General features: G+C 50.3%; 1 protein-coding gene across 17 annotated transcripts in view; it reads right to left on the bottom strand.

Moving 5' to 3' along the window:
• Positions 1-17,961, bottom strand: part of TACC2 (transforming acidic coiled-coil containing protein 2) — a 232,095-nt gene that overhangs the window by 17,732 nt on the left and 196,402 nt on the right. For 10 of the 17 annotated variants that reach the window (XM_088842389.1, XM_055424497.2, XM_088842392.1 and 7 more), the window contains 8 exons: positions 17,257-17,292; positions 15,084-15,144; positions 13,676-13,970; positions 6,787-6,848; positions 5,651-5,766; positions 4,098-4,269; positions 2,714-2,854; positions 1,739-1,828 (listed from right to left, as the gene is read on the bottom strand). In XM_088842389.1, coding sequence (XP_088698515.1) covers positions 1,739-1,828; positions 2,714-2,854; positions 4,098-4,269; positions 5,651-5,766; positions 6,787-6,848; positions 13,676-13,970; positions 15,084-15,144; positions 17,257-17,292 — 973 coding nt within the window. The remainder of the gene's footprint in view (positions 1-1,738; positions 1,829-2,713; positions 2,855-4,097; positions 4,270-5,650; positions 5,767-6,786; positions 6,849-13,675; positions 13,971-15,083; positions 15,145-17,256; positions 17,293-17,961) is intronic. The other 7 variants (XM_055424489.2, XM_055424491.2, XM_055424492.2 and 4 more) reach the window with 7 other exon arrangements.

Raw genomic sequence — 17,961 nt, 5'->3', positions numbered from 1 at the left:
TCAGCTCTGGGTACCAATGTTCCTGGTATGGACACGCCCATGGGGAGACATCTCAGAGATGTCTCTGTAAGGGGGGGGTCCCTGTTTGGCTCCAGGGGGACCACATGCAGGGGGCCCCCAAGGCAGGAGCAGCATGAATTCCTGATCCTGTATCAAGGATGAGAGACGGCCCTGCTGCTAGGGATGGACGGGCTCAACAGGCTCCCGTGTCTGGAGATGTAAGCACTAGCTCTCAGAAAGCCAGTGAATCACTTTCAGGCTTTGGGCTGGCTCCCCATGTGTAAAACAGGACCTGGAACTGCCGTATGAGGAGAGATGCTGGGAGCGTCTCATTAGGAAACAGAGGCAGCAGTGAAGGTCAGCGCCCATTCACTGGTCGCAGGCCTACTGTGTGCCACGTACGGTGCCGCTCTCTGCATATCACCAACCACCCTCACAGCAACCTGCAAGCTTGCTACTAGCCTCTCGACAGATGGAAAACCCGAGGCTCACCCACTGGTTCAAGGCCACAGAGTGCACAGCGCCCAGTTCCTGTCTAACAGCCCAGGTTTCTACTGGGCGGCCACCTGGGGGTTGGGTGTGGGGGAGGGGATGAGGAGGCTTCTCAAACTCAAGGGCACCCGTCAGCCCTGCGGGTGGGCTGAACCTCCGTGGACCACGTGCTCTATTGCACGGCAACAGTAACTCATCCCAACTGTTGAGCAGAATGACCCCAAACTTGGAAGCCAGCAAACAATCTCGGCAGGGCCTGTCAACATCATATTCTCCTCGAGAGAAAGGCTGGCAAACTATAATGAGAAAAAAGTGTGAGTCGCTCAGTCGTGTAGGACTCTTTGCGACCCCATGTACTGTAGCCCAGCAGGCTTCCTTGTCCATGGGGATTCTCCAGGCAAGAACAGTGGAGTAGGTTGCCATTCCCTTCTCCAGGGGATCTTCCCAATCCAGACATCAAACTTGGGTCTCCTGCACTGCAGGCAGATTCTTTACCATTTGAGCCAAACTATAGGGTGTGGGCCTAATGGCCTAATGCCATTTCCTGTAAAAGGTTTTTACCAGGCCCCGCCAGATCCATTCATCCAGTGCTGTCCACTGCTGCTTTGGCAGAGCTGCAGAGTTGAGTAGCTGTCAGAGATCAGACAGATACCTGCAGAGCCTCAAATATTTATGCTCTCTACTTGCAGAAAAGGATAGCTTTTTTGTAATCCTCTTGACCCTGGCCTAAGGGTCATCTGACATGTCAAGAAGGTCTTGTTTTCACCTATTTACTACTGAGTAGGTCTAATCTCAGTATAATCATTATTATTATTCTATAATAATTGTAGAAAACAGAAAAGCTGAAAATTACTTTTCCTCAACAGAGAAGCAAATGATTTCTGTAGGAAGAAAAAAGAACTTCAAAGGTTACGGTTTATCTGTCCTGTTTAACTATGAATAGAATTAACCAGTTTTATATCTAACTTTGCAATCTCATTCCAGTTTCCTCACTCCTCTGACTGTACATGAGTTTCTCGTATTTTCCTCCATTCAACCAGCTTTACCACCCACCCTGCTTGGTTCCTTCCTAACTGAGTGGACCAGACCTTAGACACGCGCTCAGTGTGTACTTATGCATGAGTTAATGCCTTTAGCTTTCTGGAGATATCCTTTGTTGAACACCTGCCTGGCCGTGGTTAGCAAAGAAGCTTCTGGACCACACAACATTCTCAAGAGGCAGCACACAGCAGCAGCAAATCGGTACCTTGGTGTCCTGGCGGCTACGGGCAGCCAGGGCGATCTGCCTGGCCAGCTTCAGGGCTTCTATCCGCATGATGGCAAACTCTAACTCCTCCTGCCGGAGGGGTGGGAAATGAGCAGACCGCAGGGAAAATACAGCAATACAGGACGGAAATGTGTGTCCACATCCAAGAAACGAACGGGCCACGTGAACGCGTCATAACAGGCACTTGGGAAAACACACACACTGGCTTTCTTTCACAATTAACACCTCAGCAGATCATGAAACAGGTGCTTAATTTCCTTTTTTTTTTTTTTGTTAAATCACCCTTTGGAATGTCTGTCAGAAGTACTATGCCGTCAAATAGGAAATGACTTTTAAAACGGGATCAGAATTTTTAGTGCAGTGTTTCCTTCGATTTCTCTCCTTTTGTTCATTTCACGTAAGGTTGGCCAACAAATTCCATGAGTGGATCTGCATCTCTCAAAGGACTATAAGCCATCTCTCTACGTTTGCTCTGCATGTCCCAGTCTAGGGGAATATCAAATTAAGTGGTCAAATTTAAAGCGCAGGGTAGAGAGAATGGTTTTGGTTCCAGATGCAAGACCTGAGTCCAGATGTTATCTCAATGGGGGTCTGAGATAACCTCATATATATAAACAGCCTGGCTCGCTGGTGAGCTAATACCCTTGGTTCCATCAATAAATCACAGAAAGCTGCTTTTGGGGCTATCAAGATGTCTGAAAAATGACTGTTTGGGTCCAATTTCCAAATTGAAATACAAATGGTTTGTTCCATACGAAACGACACGATTTATATCACTCTAGCGTCCCGGGTAGAGAACGCCACATACATCAGTCTTGGAGGGGAAGCGATTCCATCTGGAACATTCACGGCAATGCTCCATGAAGTCCTGCCTCGCGGCTTTTGGAGTGCGGAGATTCATTCTCTACTGAGGTTTTTGACAAATTCCCCCAAAGTCACACACGGGCTACAAACCTGAAGTTTCTGAGCAAAGACTGGGGGATTCTTTTCTGCTAAGTCGGGCTCCAGATAGTCAAGCGCACCACAGAGAGAGGCGGGATGGGCTAGCCTGCTGAGGAGGGCGTCAGCAGAGGCAAAGGAGCCCTCGGGAGCTGTCTGAAGGCCGGCAGAGGAGGACACAGAGGAAAAAGAGAGGACACAGAGTGACAGCTTCTGAGCAAGGACCACCCGTCTATCGGTGGGACATTTCTGCCTTAAGGCTAAAGAAAGGATCAGGTGCCAATACCTCCCTCTTCATCTGGACTGATGTCCACATGCTGACGACGTGCATCTCGAGACTGGCAGGCCCAACCCCCTCCCCCGAAGCACCGTCTTAGGGTCCGCGCCCACCCCCCGCACCTCCATAACCAGCTGCTGGGAGAAGAGCTGTCCTTAGTCACCTGAAAACCTCAGCAGATGGGAGACAAGCTAGCTGATGGGGATTCCAAACGTAACATAACTCATCAGGAAAATATCTTCCAGTGTAAATATCCAAAGTAAGGTTTTGGTAAAAAGTCATTTTCTAAATAATGGAAAGATGCTTTCAAAAGAAAAACATCAGAAAGACTTCAAAATCAGAAGCCAGCTTGGCAGAAAGCTGAATTATGCATGAGTCCCTCACAATGTTTATTTGAAAGATGGTCTGAGTCCTGTCTGGACCATGTTTTTGCTCACAATTATCTTTCCAGTGTCCAACAGCCAGACACACAGTAGGGGCTAAATTAAGTACTTGATGCATGAGATAAATGAACGTCTACTCATCTGGAACAACAAGGTAACAAGCTAAGTCAATAGCCTCAAATCCTCTTAGGGATTGCGAGGGGGGAGGTAACAAAAAGAAAATTCATCTAGAAGGATGATCCACTTTAGATGTGTGGAGGTTGGGGGTGGGGCCTTGAGCTCAGGTCTATTCGCTCTGCGAAGCCCCACAGGGCTGGGGAAGGAAGAGGTGTTAATCCTGGTCTATAAGCAGAAGGCACTTCCCATCACCAAGGCCCAGGAGAACCAACTGTCTCTCAAAAGGAGAGCGTTTACCTGCTCACCACTCTCTGCCCTCTGCCAGAGAAGACAGAGAGGTAGGATACAGGCGGATGACAGCTCCAAAGCCACAGTCCGGCTGGAAGTGGAAAACTAAGAACGCTGACAGCAAATAACGCACTTAGGTGAGAACTGCAGAGCCGCCTGGGTGAGGATGGAGAGCCTTCCTCCGATCATCAGGGTTGGATGGCCTAGACTGGCCTCCAGTCCCATGCCCGGCACCAGGCGAGCGGTACTTTAAAGACCTGGCCCGAGCACTGATGGAAGCCCACTGGTCCTGGGTTTATCCACAGTGATCTCGGGTCCCTCCGATCCCACTTACAATTTCCATCACTTCCGACGTGGTCCCCAAGGCCATGGCCTCCAGTTCTTTTTGGGAGGACTTCTCTGGCACCTGCAAGTGTGGCTCCTGGTTGGGGGCCAGCCCTCGTGCAACGGGATGTTGGATCTTTGCCCCAGTATTCACAAGGGCTTCAGTCTCCTCAAAACTTGAGCTGAGGAAGCAAAAGGCATCTTTAGAGTCTGCACCGGAAACCCCACCGGAATCAGCCAGGATGCCTCGACTAATATGCCAAGGGATGCTGGACTTCCAGGATTATATTCCCTGAGGAAAACGGGCAGGTCTTAGGCGGCCAAGAGGCCTGTTGGCTGGGTGGAGGGTGGTCCAGTCCCACCCCAGAACCTGCTGACCAGGTAGAGCCAGAAGTACAGATGCCATCTAGCTAAGGACACAAAGTGTGAAAGTATTAATTGCTCAGTTGTGTCTGACTCTTTGCAACCCCATGGACTGTAGCCCACCAGGTTCCTCTGTCCATGAGTTTCTCCAGGCAAGAATACTGGAGTGGGTTGCCATTCCCTTCTCCAGGGGATCTTTCCAACCCAGGGATTGAACCCAGGTCTCCTGAATTACAGGCAGATTCTTTACTGTCTGAGCCACCAGGGAAGCCCAAGGACACACGCTCTGGAGTTAAGCAGGCCACTAGGTCCCTGGCTGTGCACCTCAGGAGGAGAGATTAGGGGCTGTAACTTAGTGAAGATCAAGGGAAATGCTGCTGCATGGAACACACGTGACACAGTGCCAAAAGCAAGGCACCATGACTGCTGTTGTAATAATATCATCATCTCCTTCTCCCCGCCCCGGGCAGATTTTGGAGTAAGTGTGGGAAGTCAAAGCAAGCGCTTTCACTCCTGCTCTGCGACCAGGCCAGCAGGGGAGGGCAGGAAGGTCCCAGTCTCAGCATGAAACCCCACCCGCACCCGACCCAGCACCACAGAGCTCAGAACCGGACCCTGACAAAGGCTTACATTCACATCTTATTAACAGTCAACATTCATCAGGCACTTTATTTGCGCCAGGCCTCATGACCAGTGTTCTCCTTATAGCATCTCTGTTCATTCCCCCTGATGACTTTTTGGAGAGGGACCCCTAGCCCCGTCCTCACTGGAGGAATGCCTGTAAGACTGAGCGCCTCAATTCATCTCCATCAAATCCCTACAAGGCCAACTGTATTCCTGTCACTTTACACATGAGGGAAGTGCAGCCCAGGAGGGCTCAAGTGACCAGTGAGGACCAGGAGTGGCACTGCAGCTCGGAATGCTCCAGCATGCCACCTCCCCACGGGACGAGTCACAAAGTCCAGTGGTGAGTGCGCTGGGAGGTGATGCGAGGTGTGCACACACTCGCTGGTTAAGGGATCCCAGCTCAGTCCACAGGGCAGCCAGGGGCAAACCCGCTGCATCTGTGTCGGAGTGGACACCGAAAGGGAGACGTGGGCTGCGAGGGTACACAAATCGAGGTCAGGAGAGAAGCGCAGGGGCTCGGAGGCTGGGGGCCCTCCCTCCCAGGGCACAGCCCTCTCATCACGGCTGTCATACCCTGAACACGGTGTCGGAGACTCGGACATCCGGACGGGGGGAGACTTGACCGGGCTCTCCTGAGACGTGTCGAACATAAGGTACAAGGCCTGCTTCTTCGGGGCGTCGCTGTCCTGCTGCGGGGATCAAAGTCACACGTCAGCTTAGCCACTGCGACCTGAAAGCGCTACCGAGACGAAAACCAGAGTGCACTTCGATGGGGACAGGTAACTGGTCAGGAAGGAGCCTTCCTTTCTCTCCAGCCACCCGGAAGAGAGGAGAAAGTGGTACCGGCTAGGAGAGAGGCTGCGAGGATGGCAGGAAGGGGAAGGCGGCAAGGAAGTGTGACTCCACCCAGGGGGAGCGTTTCCCGGAAGGACTGGCTGCCACGGGGTTGGTGTGCGACACGCTCACTGCTGCTCAGTCAGTGCCTTTAGCGGCCATCCTCTCTGGGCGCACAAGCACGCTGGTCACCCGGGATAAACAGGGGGTCAGAGAGAGCCCACCCAGGTATGGCCGGACACGGGCATGATGGACTAGTGTGATCAGTGTCACCATTGAGGTTCACTGACTTACAGCAACTGTGGTTTAGAAGCAGCGACCCCGTTATCAACGAACGACGCAAAGAAAGAAATGTAACAGCAACAAGTCTGGGATCCTGAGTGTCACGCAAGTGCCACCCCCCACCCCCGGGGAATCGCCACGCCCCTGCGGGTGTTGCCTGAAAACAGCACAGCACAAGAGGTCGTGTTCAGGACCAAATGCCTGGGGGCAACACATATTAAGCCAGGGAAGACAGCAGCTCATCATAATGACTCAAAATTAAAAAGGAATGAGGGACAGACTTACTGCTCAAAGGGATAATCTTCAATTACAGAAAGCAATCAGTCTGAAGAAACCAGATCGTGATACACCTTAAAAACAAGCCACTCCTTCCACCTTTTAAAAAGAAATCTCAGACTAGCTCTTTCTCAGCCAAAGGAAGTAATTCTGCAGGAAGTCTGACAGCATCCTATCATTTTCTCCCTGAAGATGGCATCTGAAGTGGACTGAGACAAACCTCAACCCTGTCCCCAACTCCAGCCCCAGTTCACTAAACTGACGGCAAAACAGGGTGGAAAGCAAGTCCCCTGCTGGCTGGAGGCAGAAGAACTTACAGGTAAGGAGGAGCCGATTTTCTCCATATATTCGATTTCATAGGAGTTTCTGTAATCCAGCTCTGCGAAAGAAACAAAAGGAGAGATGAGCACCGCAGGTGGGGGCTGGGGAGACCTACCTGGCTGGGCAAGGTGCGACCTGGAACAGGCTTTAAGCTTTCTGAGAATGTCCACTGACTGAGATTTCCAATACAGTCAAAAGAGGAGGCTCGCCTCAGCTATTTTCAGACGCGTGGCAAACCTCTTACCATAAAGGGTCCTCTGCCACTTGGGAGTCTGAGAGACCCACGGGAATTAAATGTCAAGACCAAGCACGGATTTGACTGGGAAAAGGCCTGAGCATCCTGCACTGAGTTTTCAGATCAGAGCGTGCATACCTTCTGGGTGCTGCTTTCTCTGAAAGTCTCATGTGCGGTTCAGGGAATGTTCCCAAGTCCTGGTGACATTGTGGAACTGGACCCGAGCTGCCCGGCCGGTTGACAGAAGTGCTGCTATAAGAGAAGCTCTGCAAGTCGCTTAGAACATTCCCCCCAGTTCTGCCAGTACCAAGGGGCCGGTCTGAATCAAATGTTCAGACACAAAGACTATTAAAGTCCAATCTGGTGGAGTAATGGCCTATTTCAAGTTGACAGGAGACTTACGACAAGGAAAACTCCAGATACTCTCACTGGAGACTAGAAACCCCATTGCCTGCCTCGGCTCCCAGGCAGTTACCAGTGGAGGCCCAGCTCTACCACTCCATCCAAGTCCCCGTCTGGTGAATGGACTCTGAACACCTACTAAGTGCCTCAGACTGTGCAGGGCACGGTGGATACGGTACTGAACAAGACAGAAGAGGACCCTATCGTCACAAAAACCCCAACCCACAGCTACCTGGCGGCTCTTTTCCACTTAAGAAAAGCAAGACGTGATATGACCCACTCAGAAAGCAAGAGTGTCAATGGCAATCCCTAAAGCCCAATGCCTTAATTTTTTTAAATAAAAAATAAACAGAAATAGCAGCAGTTCTTCTGGTTTAAAGTCCCTCACCCTTACATATTCATAAGCATATTCAACAGAAGGGATCATTTTTAACTGATCCTTTAAATATAAGCTTTAAAATGAGATACATCCAGGACTTCCTGGTGGTCCAGCAGTTAAGACTGCAGGAGGGATGGGTTCGATCCCTGGTCAGGGAACAAAGACCCTGCATGCCGCGAGGCAAGGCCAAAAAAATAATAAATGAGGGATTTCCTCAAAGACTTTCTCAAAACCTGCAAGCATGTGTGGTTTTGGCTGAACAAACTCCAGTACTTAACCCCACGCATGACTTTTCAGGAATCTCTGGGATGAAGCAAATGCATCTTTCTGGCAGGCGTGACCTGCTCATGGGAATGGAGATGGTTTTGTGGATTAATGGCCAGAAAGACCTCACACATCCTGAAGACACTGCCTTGTGTATCCCTGGGGAGGAATGTGGACTAAGACGAACCGCACGCTGGGCAGGAGCTCAGAGCGTCTGTAACCGTACTGTGAACCTGTCCCCGGGGTCTGCCTCGACCGAAGACACAGAAGCGTTCATTTATTAAGACTTACTATCTTGGCAGGAGATAGTGAAGGAGAGAGTGATTTCTAGGGCCTCTTCTGGAGGATGCCAGTGCTCATTTTTACTGTTCTGCTAAAGACTAAGTGGAGAAGATACTACGAATCAGCTCTTTCCTCCTCCAAGGTATCACCGCTTTTGCCAAGGCATGATTTTATCCTACTTGATTTAACAGAAAGCCTCCCCACCCCCTGCCACACACACACAAACATACCCTACAATGGCACAGAGCACCCCGGATGCACCGAATAACCTGGGGGCCACCGTGGAGATTTTCTGGGCCCTGGGACCCCGGGTCAGCTAGCTCTGGTTACCAGCTCGCCTCAATGCCCCACCTGGAATCTGCGCTTGTTTTCCTGGCAGCAGATCTGGGTGAGTTTCAGGTCACTGAGCTCATTTATCTGGCTTCTTTCCTACCTGCCAAGAGCATCTCAGATATATTCTTTTTTTGTTTTTTGGCCACACCATGTGGCATGTGGGGATCTAACTTTTCCGACCAAGGATCAAACCCACACCCCCACTACAGTGGAAGTGTGGAGTTTTAACCGCTGGACCACCAAGGAAGTCCCAGGTTCTCGGATATTTTGAGGAAACATCTTACTTTTCTTGAACTTTCTTACTTATTTTGAACTTGCTTTTCAAAATCTCACTCACCTGTCTTAAATTCTAAGCCTCAGAGGGTAGGCTCAGAGAGGGGAGCCACATGCAATTTTAGCCACATTTTTACATCATGCCACACACACGCTGGCAGACCAGCAAAGGTTAACAGCAGTTATACCAAGCGGCTCAACGTCTTTACATCTAAGAGGCAGGTCACTAAAGCATGTGCTGCTTTGAGCTGAAGAGGCCTGACGTTCTTGTTAATGGGTCCTGTCATTCTGAAGGCAATGCACCGTGAGAGGGCTGGACTGCTGTTTCCACTGGACTCTCTTTGTTGGAGCTTTGCGAGAGTACCGGAAGGAGCCTGAGCAGAAGCCAGAAGGATGCAGTTGAGTCCAGACTGTCATTCCCAGGATCAAGAAAGCCACCTCACCGACTTCTCCAGGCCTACTGATTCATTCATACAATGGAGTTCAGAGTACACACGTCTTACAGGATAAAATGAATTGATGTAAAGCCCCACAGCTGGTCATGAGAAAGGTAATGGATTGCAACCAGGTCTATTATCGCTCACTGCCAATATTTCTGAATGAGAGAAGAGGCTTTCAGAAAGGGACAAGGACACTGCTCCAATTTCCCTGGGTGGCCCTTCTATATGTCTGTATCTCAATGGCGATGGTGCCCACCACTGAAGCTGAAGCTCCAATATTTTGACCACCTGATGTAAAGAACTGACTCATTGGAAAAGACCCTGATGCTGAGAAAGACTGAAGACGGGAGGAGAAGGTGACAACAGAGGATGAGATGGTTGGACGGCATCATGGACTCGACGGACATGAGTCTGAGCAAGCTCCAGGAGTTGGTGACAGTCTGGAAAGCCTGGAGTGCTACAGCCCAGGGGTCAAAAAGAGTTGGACACGACTGAGCGACTGAACTGAACTGAACTGAAGAAGAGGTTAGGCTTCTTCCCAAAGACACCTTCCCCTCTAATGGATGTGGAAGGGAGAGGCTGATGCCCTAGCAATGGGCCATCCAGATCTGTGAATCTAAAGCCACTACTCCCTCAGGGTCTTAGACCAGAGACAGGGGAGATCTCGGAGGCTCTGCCGCCCAGTGGTTCCTAAACTTTTCATCCCTGGGACCCACACGGACTAAGTTTCCTCTCAAGGCATCATGTTTCAAAAGACCACCCTAGAAAATGGCACTTGCTAAGCAAGGGTTCAAAGAAAAATGTTTGACCATCAAGGTCCGGTTTTAAGCGATTGGAGACTATCGGTGTCACCACGGAGAGTTGATGTGCTTATAGACCCCAAACGTGCAATTTCAACTGGCTGGGCATCCATCTAAACTAGGTCTATTCAGATTTTTTGCAATGTTAAGACCATTTGAATCTCCTGTGGACCCAGGTAAGGAAGTTCAACCCTCATTCTACACCTAACGAAAGGAAGCCTGGAAGACAGTCACATAAAGACTATGGTGGGGAAGAAGAGGCCCTTCAAGTCGGGCAAACCTGGTCCTACATGGATTAGCCCCTCAGCACTGAGCAAATCTTTAACAGCTCAGATCCTCCGCTCTCAGGTTCTTTCTGGGGAACATATTTGCTCCCCGCCTCCACCAGGTACACGTCCAGTGTGGCCAGATGTGACCTCATGAACAGGAAGAACAGGGCTCCATCAGTTTCTACGTCCGGTTCCCGAAGGGAACAGGTACACCCCGGAGATGGACACAGACCACACCTCCTGAAACTGAAACTCTTCTGGATTCACACGTCCGGTGGATTTCCCATCGCCCACCAGCTACAACTACGGGCAGGGCTTCCCAAATCTTCACAGTCATCTTCTAAGAAGGCAGGTTTCCTAGAGTTTTGTTCCAAACTTACGGATTTACCTATTTGTAAAATTTTTTGCAGAAAACAATTCTCGAATATGTCAGTGAGCGAGTGAGTGGTCTTCGTTCCAAGTTTACGATGAAGAAATGGTATCACCACTGAATGGGGCTTAAAAGGTATTATTAGGATCTTTCTGTTTCCTTGCGTGCTTAGACACTCGGTCAGGTCTGAGCCTTTGCAACCCTCTGTACGGTAGCCTGCCAGGCTCCTCTGTCCATGGGTTGCCATTTCCTTCTCCGATGGATCTTCCTGACCCAGGGATTTTCTGTTTTCTATGAAAATAATGCATGTATTTATTTGATTCCTACTTTGGCCACCTCATGCGAAGAGTTGACTCATTGGAAAAGACTCTGATGCTGGGAGGGATTGAGGGCAGGAGGAGAAGGGGACGACAGAGAATGAGATGGCTGGATGGCATCACCGACTCGATGGACATGAGTTTGAGTGAACTCCAGGAGTTGGTGATGGACAGGGAGGCCTGGCGTGCTGTGGTTCATGGGGTTGCAAAGATCGGACACGACTGAGCGACTGAACTGAACTGAATACAACCACATATGTATACCACAAAACACCTCTTGATTCCTGTCTACAATGGCAAGCTCGGGTTGGCTCCTATACATTTCTATGACATTTAACAGATCCTTATCAAACCTCAAGAGACGTGAACCAGCAGGAGTTAGCAAAATGGCCAGGTCCCCGCGGGTCCTCACCTACCCCAGCTGCTTCTGGGATGTCCACACACCTCTGCACGTCTCCCTCACACAGGAGATGAGTGATGCAAAAATCAGACTATGTGGACACTACACTGTATACCTGCCAGCCTTCTATTTTCTTTCCCCACAAAGCTGTCTTTAGCTCCCACTGTGTTCTTGGTGCTGTAGAAAAGCTGACTCAGATAGGGTTCTTGTCAAGAAACACACAGTCTAGTGGAGAAGCAAGAGATGCCCTCCGATCATTGTTACCGCATCAAGCAACCTCAAAGTAGGTTCAGACCAGGCACTGAGGACAGGCAGCGAGGGGGCCATGACCAGGGAAAGGCTGGGAGTGGGCGGGACAAGCCTGAGAGACAGGGAGGTGGGGGGCGTCCTGCAGCAGCCACCGCAGAGGGGCTGGGGAGGCCCCATCCGGTGGGGTTCCTGGCCCAGGGGTGTGTATACAGAGGAAGAGGAGGATTGAAGTAGAGCCGAGGCCAGATCCCAGGCCCCCAGGGTCACGGTGGAGTAAGCTGGTCACTCTTAAGCCTCCCAAGCCCCCGGCCTCTGGGCTAACCCGACAGCCAACCAAAGCCTCCATTATTCAGAAAATACAATGCCCTGAAGTCCAAATCTTTTATCATTAAAATACAGAAAGGTGTGTCAGAAGATAAGCATCCACAGTCTCCCCCAGACTTGAGATGGCTCTCACTGTACCACTCAGAAACCTCCGGGCACAAAGCAAGCCACCCAGGCCCCGGATCAAGAAGAGCCTCCAGAGGAAGCTTTCCACATTACAAGGGCAGCAGTGGAGACAAAACCACAGAGCACAGCCTTGAGGACACGGTGGGGGAAGGAGAGGCCGGGATGAACTGAAAGAGCAGCACGGAAACGCATAAAGTACCGCAGACAAAACAGCCAGTGGGAGTTTGCTGTGCGCCGCAGGGAACTCAAACCAGATGCCCTGTGACAACTGAGAGGGCTGGGAGTCCCCTGGTGGCTCAGACGGTGAAGAGCCTGCCTGCAATGGGGGAGGCCTGGGTCCGATCCCCTGGAGGACGGCATGGCAACCCACTGCAGTCTTCTTGCCTGGAGAATTCCACGGACAGAGAAGCCTGGTGGGCTTCAGTCCACGGGGTTGAAAAGAGTCGGACATGACCGAGTGACTACACTTTCACTTTTCACTTTCAGAGGGGAGGTGGGAGGCTGGTTCAAGAGGGAGGGGACACACGTACAGCTGTGGCAGATTCATGTTGATGTACGACAGACACCAACACAATATTGTAAAGCAATTTTCTTCCAATTAAAAAGAAATAAATTTTAAAAATTTCCTTGGTTACACCCCTGCTCCAACCAGGTGGGGGGCAGGAAGTGGACTGATAGAGATCACGGTTCCTTATTAGCAGCCAAGAAGTGGAGACAGGGTTTCCCTCTATGATTGTCTTCATACTGAATGCTACTCAGTTTTTAAGACTTGCTAGAATTAAGATCTCAGAAAGGGAAACTTAGAACCATCAACGTCAGCCCAGAGTACTGGAATGACGGCGCAAGACGAGCCTCACAAGCCCCACGTGAGGTGGGTGGAGGACCGGCCCCTTGAGGACTAAGAATGCAGGCTACCATCACAGCCCTCCCTGGAAGGTTCCAGCTGCCGACTTAAGATATATGGATTTTTCAAGCCAAAGAACCAGGCGGACAGCTGCAAGTCGATACATGTTAAGGGGGAAGAAGATATGAATGATGTAAGTGACATGCCTAGGGCCTGTGAGAAGGACTCAGGGTTCTCGCTGGCAAGTCAAGGGGGAGCCTCTGGTTTCGGGCCTGAGCAGAAAGTGCTGGTCACATGGTGGAAGGTCCCTAGGGGCCAATGAACTGTGGGAACCCCGAGAGGCCCCCGGGCCAGTTTACCCAGCTAAGAATTTGACACAAAATCCTCAAAGAACACAAGCCATACAGCTGAGAAGGTACAAAGCTCGGGGGAGCTCAGGGCCAGGTGTTAGAGGGCACGCTGCTAGTTCTTAGCAGGTGCCTAGGGGTCACAGCATAGCTGGGTTCAAGCCTCAGGCTGTGTTAACAGGCAGCCTAGCTCAGGGAGCCCCGGGAGGCAGCAATCCACAGCACAGTTACCTGGCTTAGCGGTTTCTTTCCTGGCCTTTTGCTCCCTAGGGGCAGTGGTCTCCAAGGCAGGGTGGGAGTCCAGCTGGATACCAAGTTGCTTACCCTCCGTGGGTGAATTAAATTTGGTCTCGTTCACGAAGGTGGACAGGTCCGAGGGCTGGGGGTAGTCCTGTTTGTCAGCCTCCAGATCCACCGTCATGCACGTCCACTTCTGATTGGTGACCGCCAGCTTCTCCTCGTCGGTCGCATGGACCACCGCCGAGATCACGGGTGGTGTTTCCGGCGTGGCCGCAGGGGTGGGGTCCTACCAGGAGAAGGGAAGCCGTCTCTTCTCTCGTCCCGTCTCTGTGCCCACCCACGGGGTCTAGGTCCCTCAACCCAGGACGGGACCCTGTCACATTCCTCTGCTCAAAACAGTTGCAAGGAAACAAATTCTTTCCTCTATGAATTTCCTTTTCTGATGGCTTGTTTCAGGGGGTGATGACCATGGGTTTAAAAAGGAAGCAGGATTTTGTGTTTTGATTATTTGAGACATTCCTGCTCATTCACTCTGAGAAAAATAAAAAAATTTTTACAACTGGCACTTTTATTAGAACAACTATAGTGTGATGCCCACAAAGGGCTGGACATCAATACCACCGACATCGCCCAACAATCATCACACCTGACGCCAGAGGTAAAGAAAGTGAGTTTCAGCCCCGTCTCCACAGAGGTGTGCAGCTGAGCAGGGCAGGGTAGGAGCCCAAAACGTTACAGCAGATGTGGCGCTGGACCCAAGACCCCTCTGCTGGGCCTGGGTGCCTCTCTGCAGCCCCGCCCTGGCCAGGGTTGGCCTGACCAGGGTCTCACTGGCCTGGATGAGGGCGACAGAGATCTGTTTGTTTTATGACCTTAAATGGCCTGACACACATTCCTGGTCTGTAAAGAAGGTGAGAGGAACTGGTAAGCGGGGGACGGGGAGCGTATGAAGAAAGGCCCAGCCCCCATTTCTTTAGGGGATGGAATCCCTTTTCCGCCCCAGTCCTGATGCTGGTCACACAATCCAGTGCTCTTCACGCATGTTCAGTTCTTTCTCACTGTATGTGTGTTTATCTCCACAGACTCCCTCAACTTGATATTTAAGGATGTTCTCAGCAGATTAACTGGCCAGAACGGACCAGCACGATTCCCAGAGAACTAACATTTTTCCTGGGCATCAGCCAATTCTGGGGACATTCTCTGACATTTCCCCAAGGGAAGTGATCAAAACCAAGTCTTGCAAACACTGAGGGACCCTCCACGTAGACGACAAGGAGAGGGTGTTGGAAACATGGCCATGATGAGCAACTGACCAGTAGGGGATAAACATCCATCAGTCTTGACTCCCCCCCACCCCTGGGCGAGCGATAAAATGATAAATATCAAGGGAACAGTATACCTGAGAAGGTGGATCAGAGAGAGGAGACCGTTTTGGCGACTTTTTCACCCTAAATGTGTCACTGCAAACAAAATGAGAAATGTAAACACAATGGACAGAGGCACAGAACATTCCAGAGCCGACCGAGCCCCGCAGGGCAACTGCTGAGTATCTGGCCCAGACCACCCTCCCGTCCACACCACTCCCACACCGACTGAAAGACATCCACACCGACAACCCATTCTGATTTTTTAACAGATACTGTTGCCCTCGAGGGAAAGATTCATCAAGCCAGAAGTCTTTTGAAGAGATGCCATTGTGGAGAGCTGACCCAGAAAGTGAAGCTAACTTTGCCCAGATGTTCTTACTTTAAAAAAGCAGAATCTGGTGAGCGGATTAACACATCTGCATTCATCCAGGAGGGTCTGAACCAAGTAAGGTGGGGGAGGGGATGTGAGTTCATGACACCAGTGAACAGGAGCCAATTGACAGAAGACCAAGCCGACACAGCACGCAAACAGCTGAAGGAGCCGCGCAGAAATAGGAAGGGAAGGTCCGGGTCTTCGGAGGGAACTGGAAGATTCCCTCCTACATGCAGGAACTCTGAGCTTAATGGGTTCCCGCACCTCTGACCTTCTGGGTGGGACTGTGACTAAAGGCAGGGACAGGGGTGACATCATTATTTTTTCCCATTTATGGTAGAATACACATAAAATTTACCATCTCAAACACTCTTATGTATACAGTTCAGTGAAGTATATACACACTGCTGTGCAACCAAACTCCAGAACTCTGTTTTCAGACATGAGACCATTGAAAAAAAAAAAATGCCTTTCCTAATCATAATTAAAGACTCTGGTCGCTTTTTTCTCCTTCATATAAAAAACTGGGGGTGAGGGTGGGGGAGAGGAGGACCTAGCAAAGGAGACATCAGCTCAGATTCCTGAAAGAGTCAGAAGGAAGGGATTTTTTAGCATAGATGGTTCCATTATATCTACTGGGTGATCAGGGGTGTCATTTCCACAATCAGAATGGAGACTTCTCCTCCTGTAGACCAGACTCTGCCCCTAAGTGCTCTGGTCCGGCCCCCAGAAAGGCAAGGGCTTGGGGGGGGTCCCCTCATCTTACACTCCCACTCCCCGTCTCCTGCTCTAGACGGTAACTACATGGACAGAGCAATTGGACACCTTGTGTTCTCTCAGACAAAACACTCCAACAATGGCATTCAGTTATGACAGAAATACTATAAATGGTTACTTAGAGCGTTTGTGGCATTTGTCATGTGAACAGTGCAATTACAGCTTGAAGCATATTTTTATTCATGCATATAAACACACAACTGTGTATTTTACAGTTGCTAAGTGGCTCTACAATACTGGAGAAATCCCTGGGGCAGAAGAGACCCTGAGAGACTCCACTCTATCCCAGGGCTGCTGGGAGCCTGGGACTAGGCCAGCTTCTCTTGGAAAGATGTTGAGGCAAAGATGCCTCTCCATAGGCCCTTGGGAGCGGCCTGCAAGATCTCCCACGGCCTGAAATATACAGCAGTGCAGGTACAGAGGTGGTCCGACCTGTTGCTCTGTTTCCCTCAACAAGGCAACCTCCAGATGGCATGCGGATACCCTGCCCAGAAGCCGCCTGGCGATGGCTCTCACAGCCGTGTGCTCCACTCTGAGCCGACCCTGCATTTCAGGGGGCTCCCATGGGTCTCAATTTCAAACAGCCCAAATGTTTCTGCTTCACATGTAGCCAGAACAAGCAACAGCAGTTCTTGCCTGTGGTAGGACTGGATGGTTATTTTAAGGTGAAGCCACAATACTTTGAAAGCAATCGCCTACTCGTCCCATTTAAAATGGAAGAATGGAATGAGAGTTAAAAAAAAAAAAAGTATGGGTTTCAGATGAAGACATCCAATATGCAAGGGGAGAAAAAAAAAAGGTGCCATTCCTGACAAGCAGGCAGATGTTGGATAATCACGTTTTCACAGCCAAGCAGTTTCACTTATGCTAATCACTATGAAACAGACAAATAACCTCTGCTACTGGGAAGCCCCATGCCCCTTCATTCCCAAGCCCGCCACAGAAATATGTAAGCAGCAGCCACGGAAAGGAAATAAAAAAGAGCTTGGAAGCAAAAGCAAAAGCAGGAAAAAGCACATTTGGCATAAGAGGCAGATTCCATTAAATTTACTTACAACAGAGAACATACAGACATCACATCTTCAACCATCCTAAGACAAGAAGACAAAGAGAAAGAGAGACAGACAGAAGGAACTGACAAAAAAGATAAGTCTGCAGATGACTGGTTATTAAGGGGCCAGCCAGGGTTTGGCTTGGGCGTGGGGGCGACATCCCAGCTTTTTGGAGAGGAGCTGTTGGAGAACACCTTCCTCCCTTGCTTGCAGTTATCCCATAAAGTGTTGGTGGCTCCACGAGCCTTGCCACCCCAGTGAAGGACTCCTAGCCATCTGCACCGGATGTGAGACCTGGGGACAGGTGGACGTCCCTGACCTCAGTCAGCTCTGGTGACAGAACAGAACAGAACCAAGCTGTCTTGTGGGGAAGAAGGTGATGGCTTCAAGTTGACTCTCATCCCCCAAAATGAGAAATGGCTTTATGGTGTGGGCATTTCCGTTTTCTCCTGTTCGAGGCTTAAAATAAAGCTTCCAACACAGATTCTAGGGAATCTTTAAGAAGGGCCTGGTTTAGCAGCTGATCTAAAAAAAACCAAGTCCACATTTTTGGCCAGGATCGTCTCCCATCCACCACCACTCAAGGTCAAAGCCTGCTTAGAGACCCTCGGGACTTTGGTCCAAATGTAGTGTGGTTTGGTGCCTGGAGCCTTTCTCCTTGCTCTCAAGTGAAGTATCATCAATAATTTGACCAGAAGGCCGGGCTTC

Source organism: Moschus berezovskii, chromosome 12, assembly GCF_049115385.1.
Source record: "Moschus berezovskii isolate FMDL1 chromosome 12, NW_MosBer_1.0, whole genome shotgun sequence".
In the NCBI taxonomy this organism is placed as follows: domain Eukaryota; kingdom Metazoa; phylum Chordata; class Mammalia; order Artiodactyla; family Moschidae; genus Moschus; species Moschus berezovskii.
The sequence above is the reverse complement of the archived record's forward strand: the minus strand, read 5'-3'. Positions and strand labels throughout refer to the sequence as shown.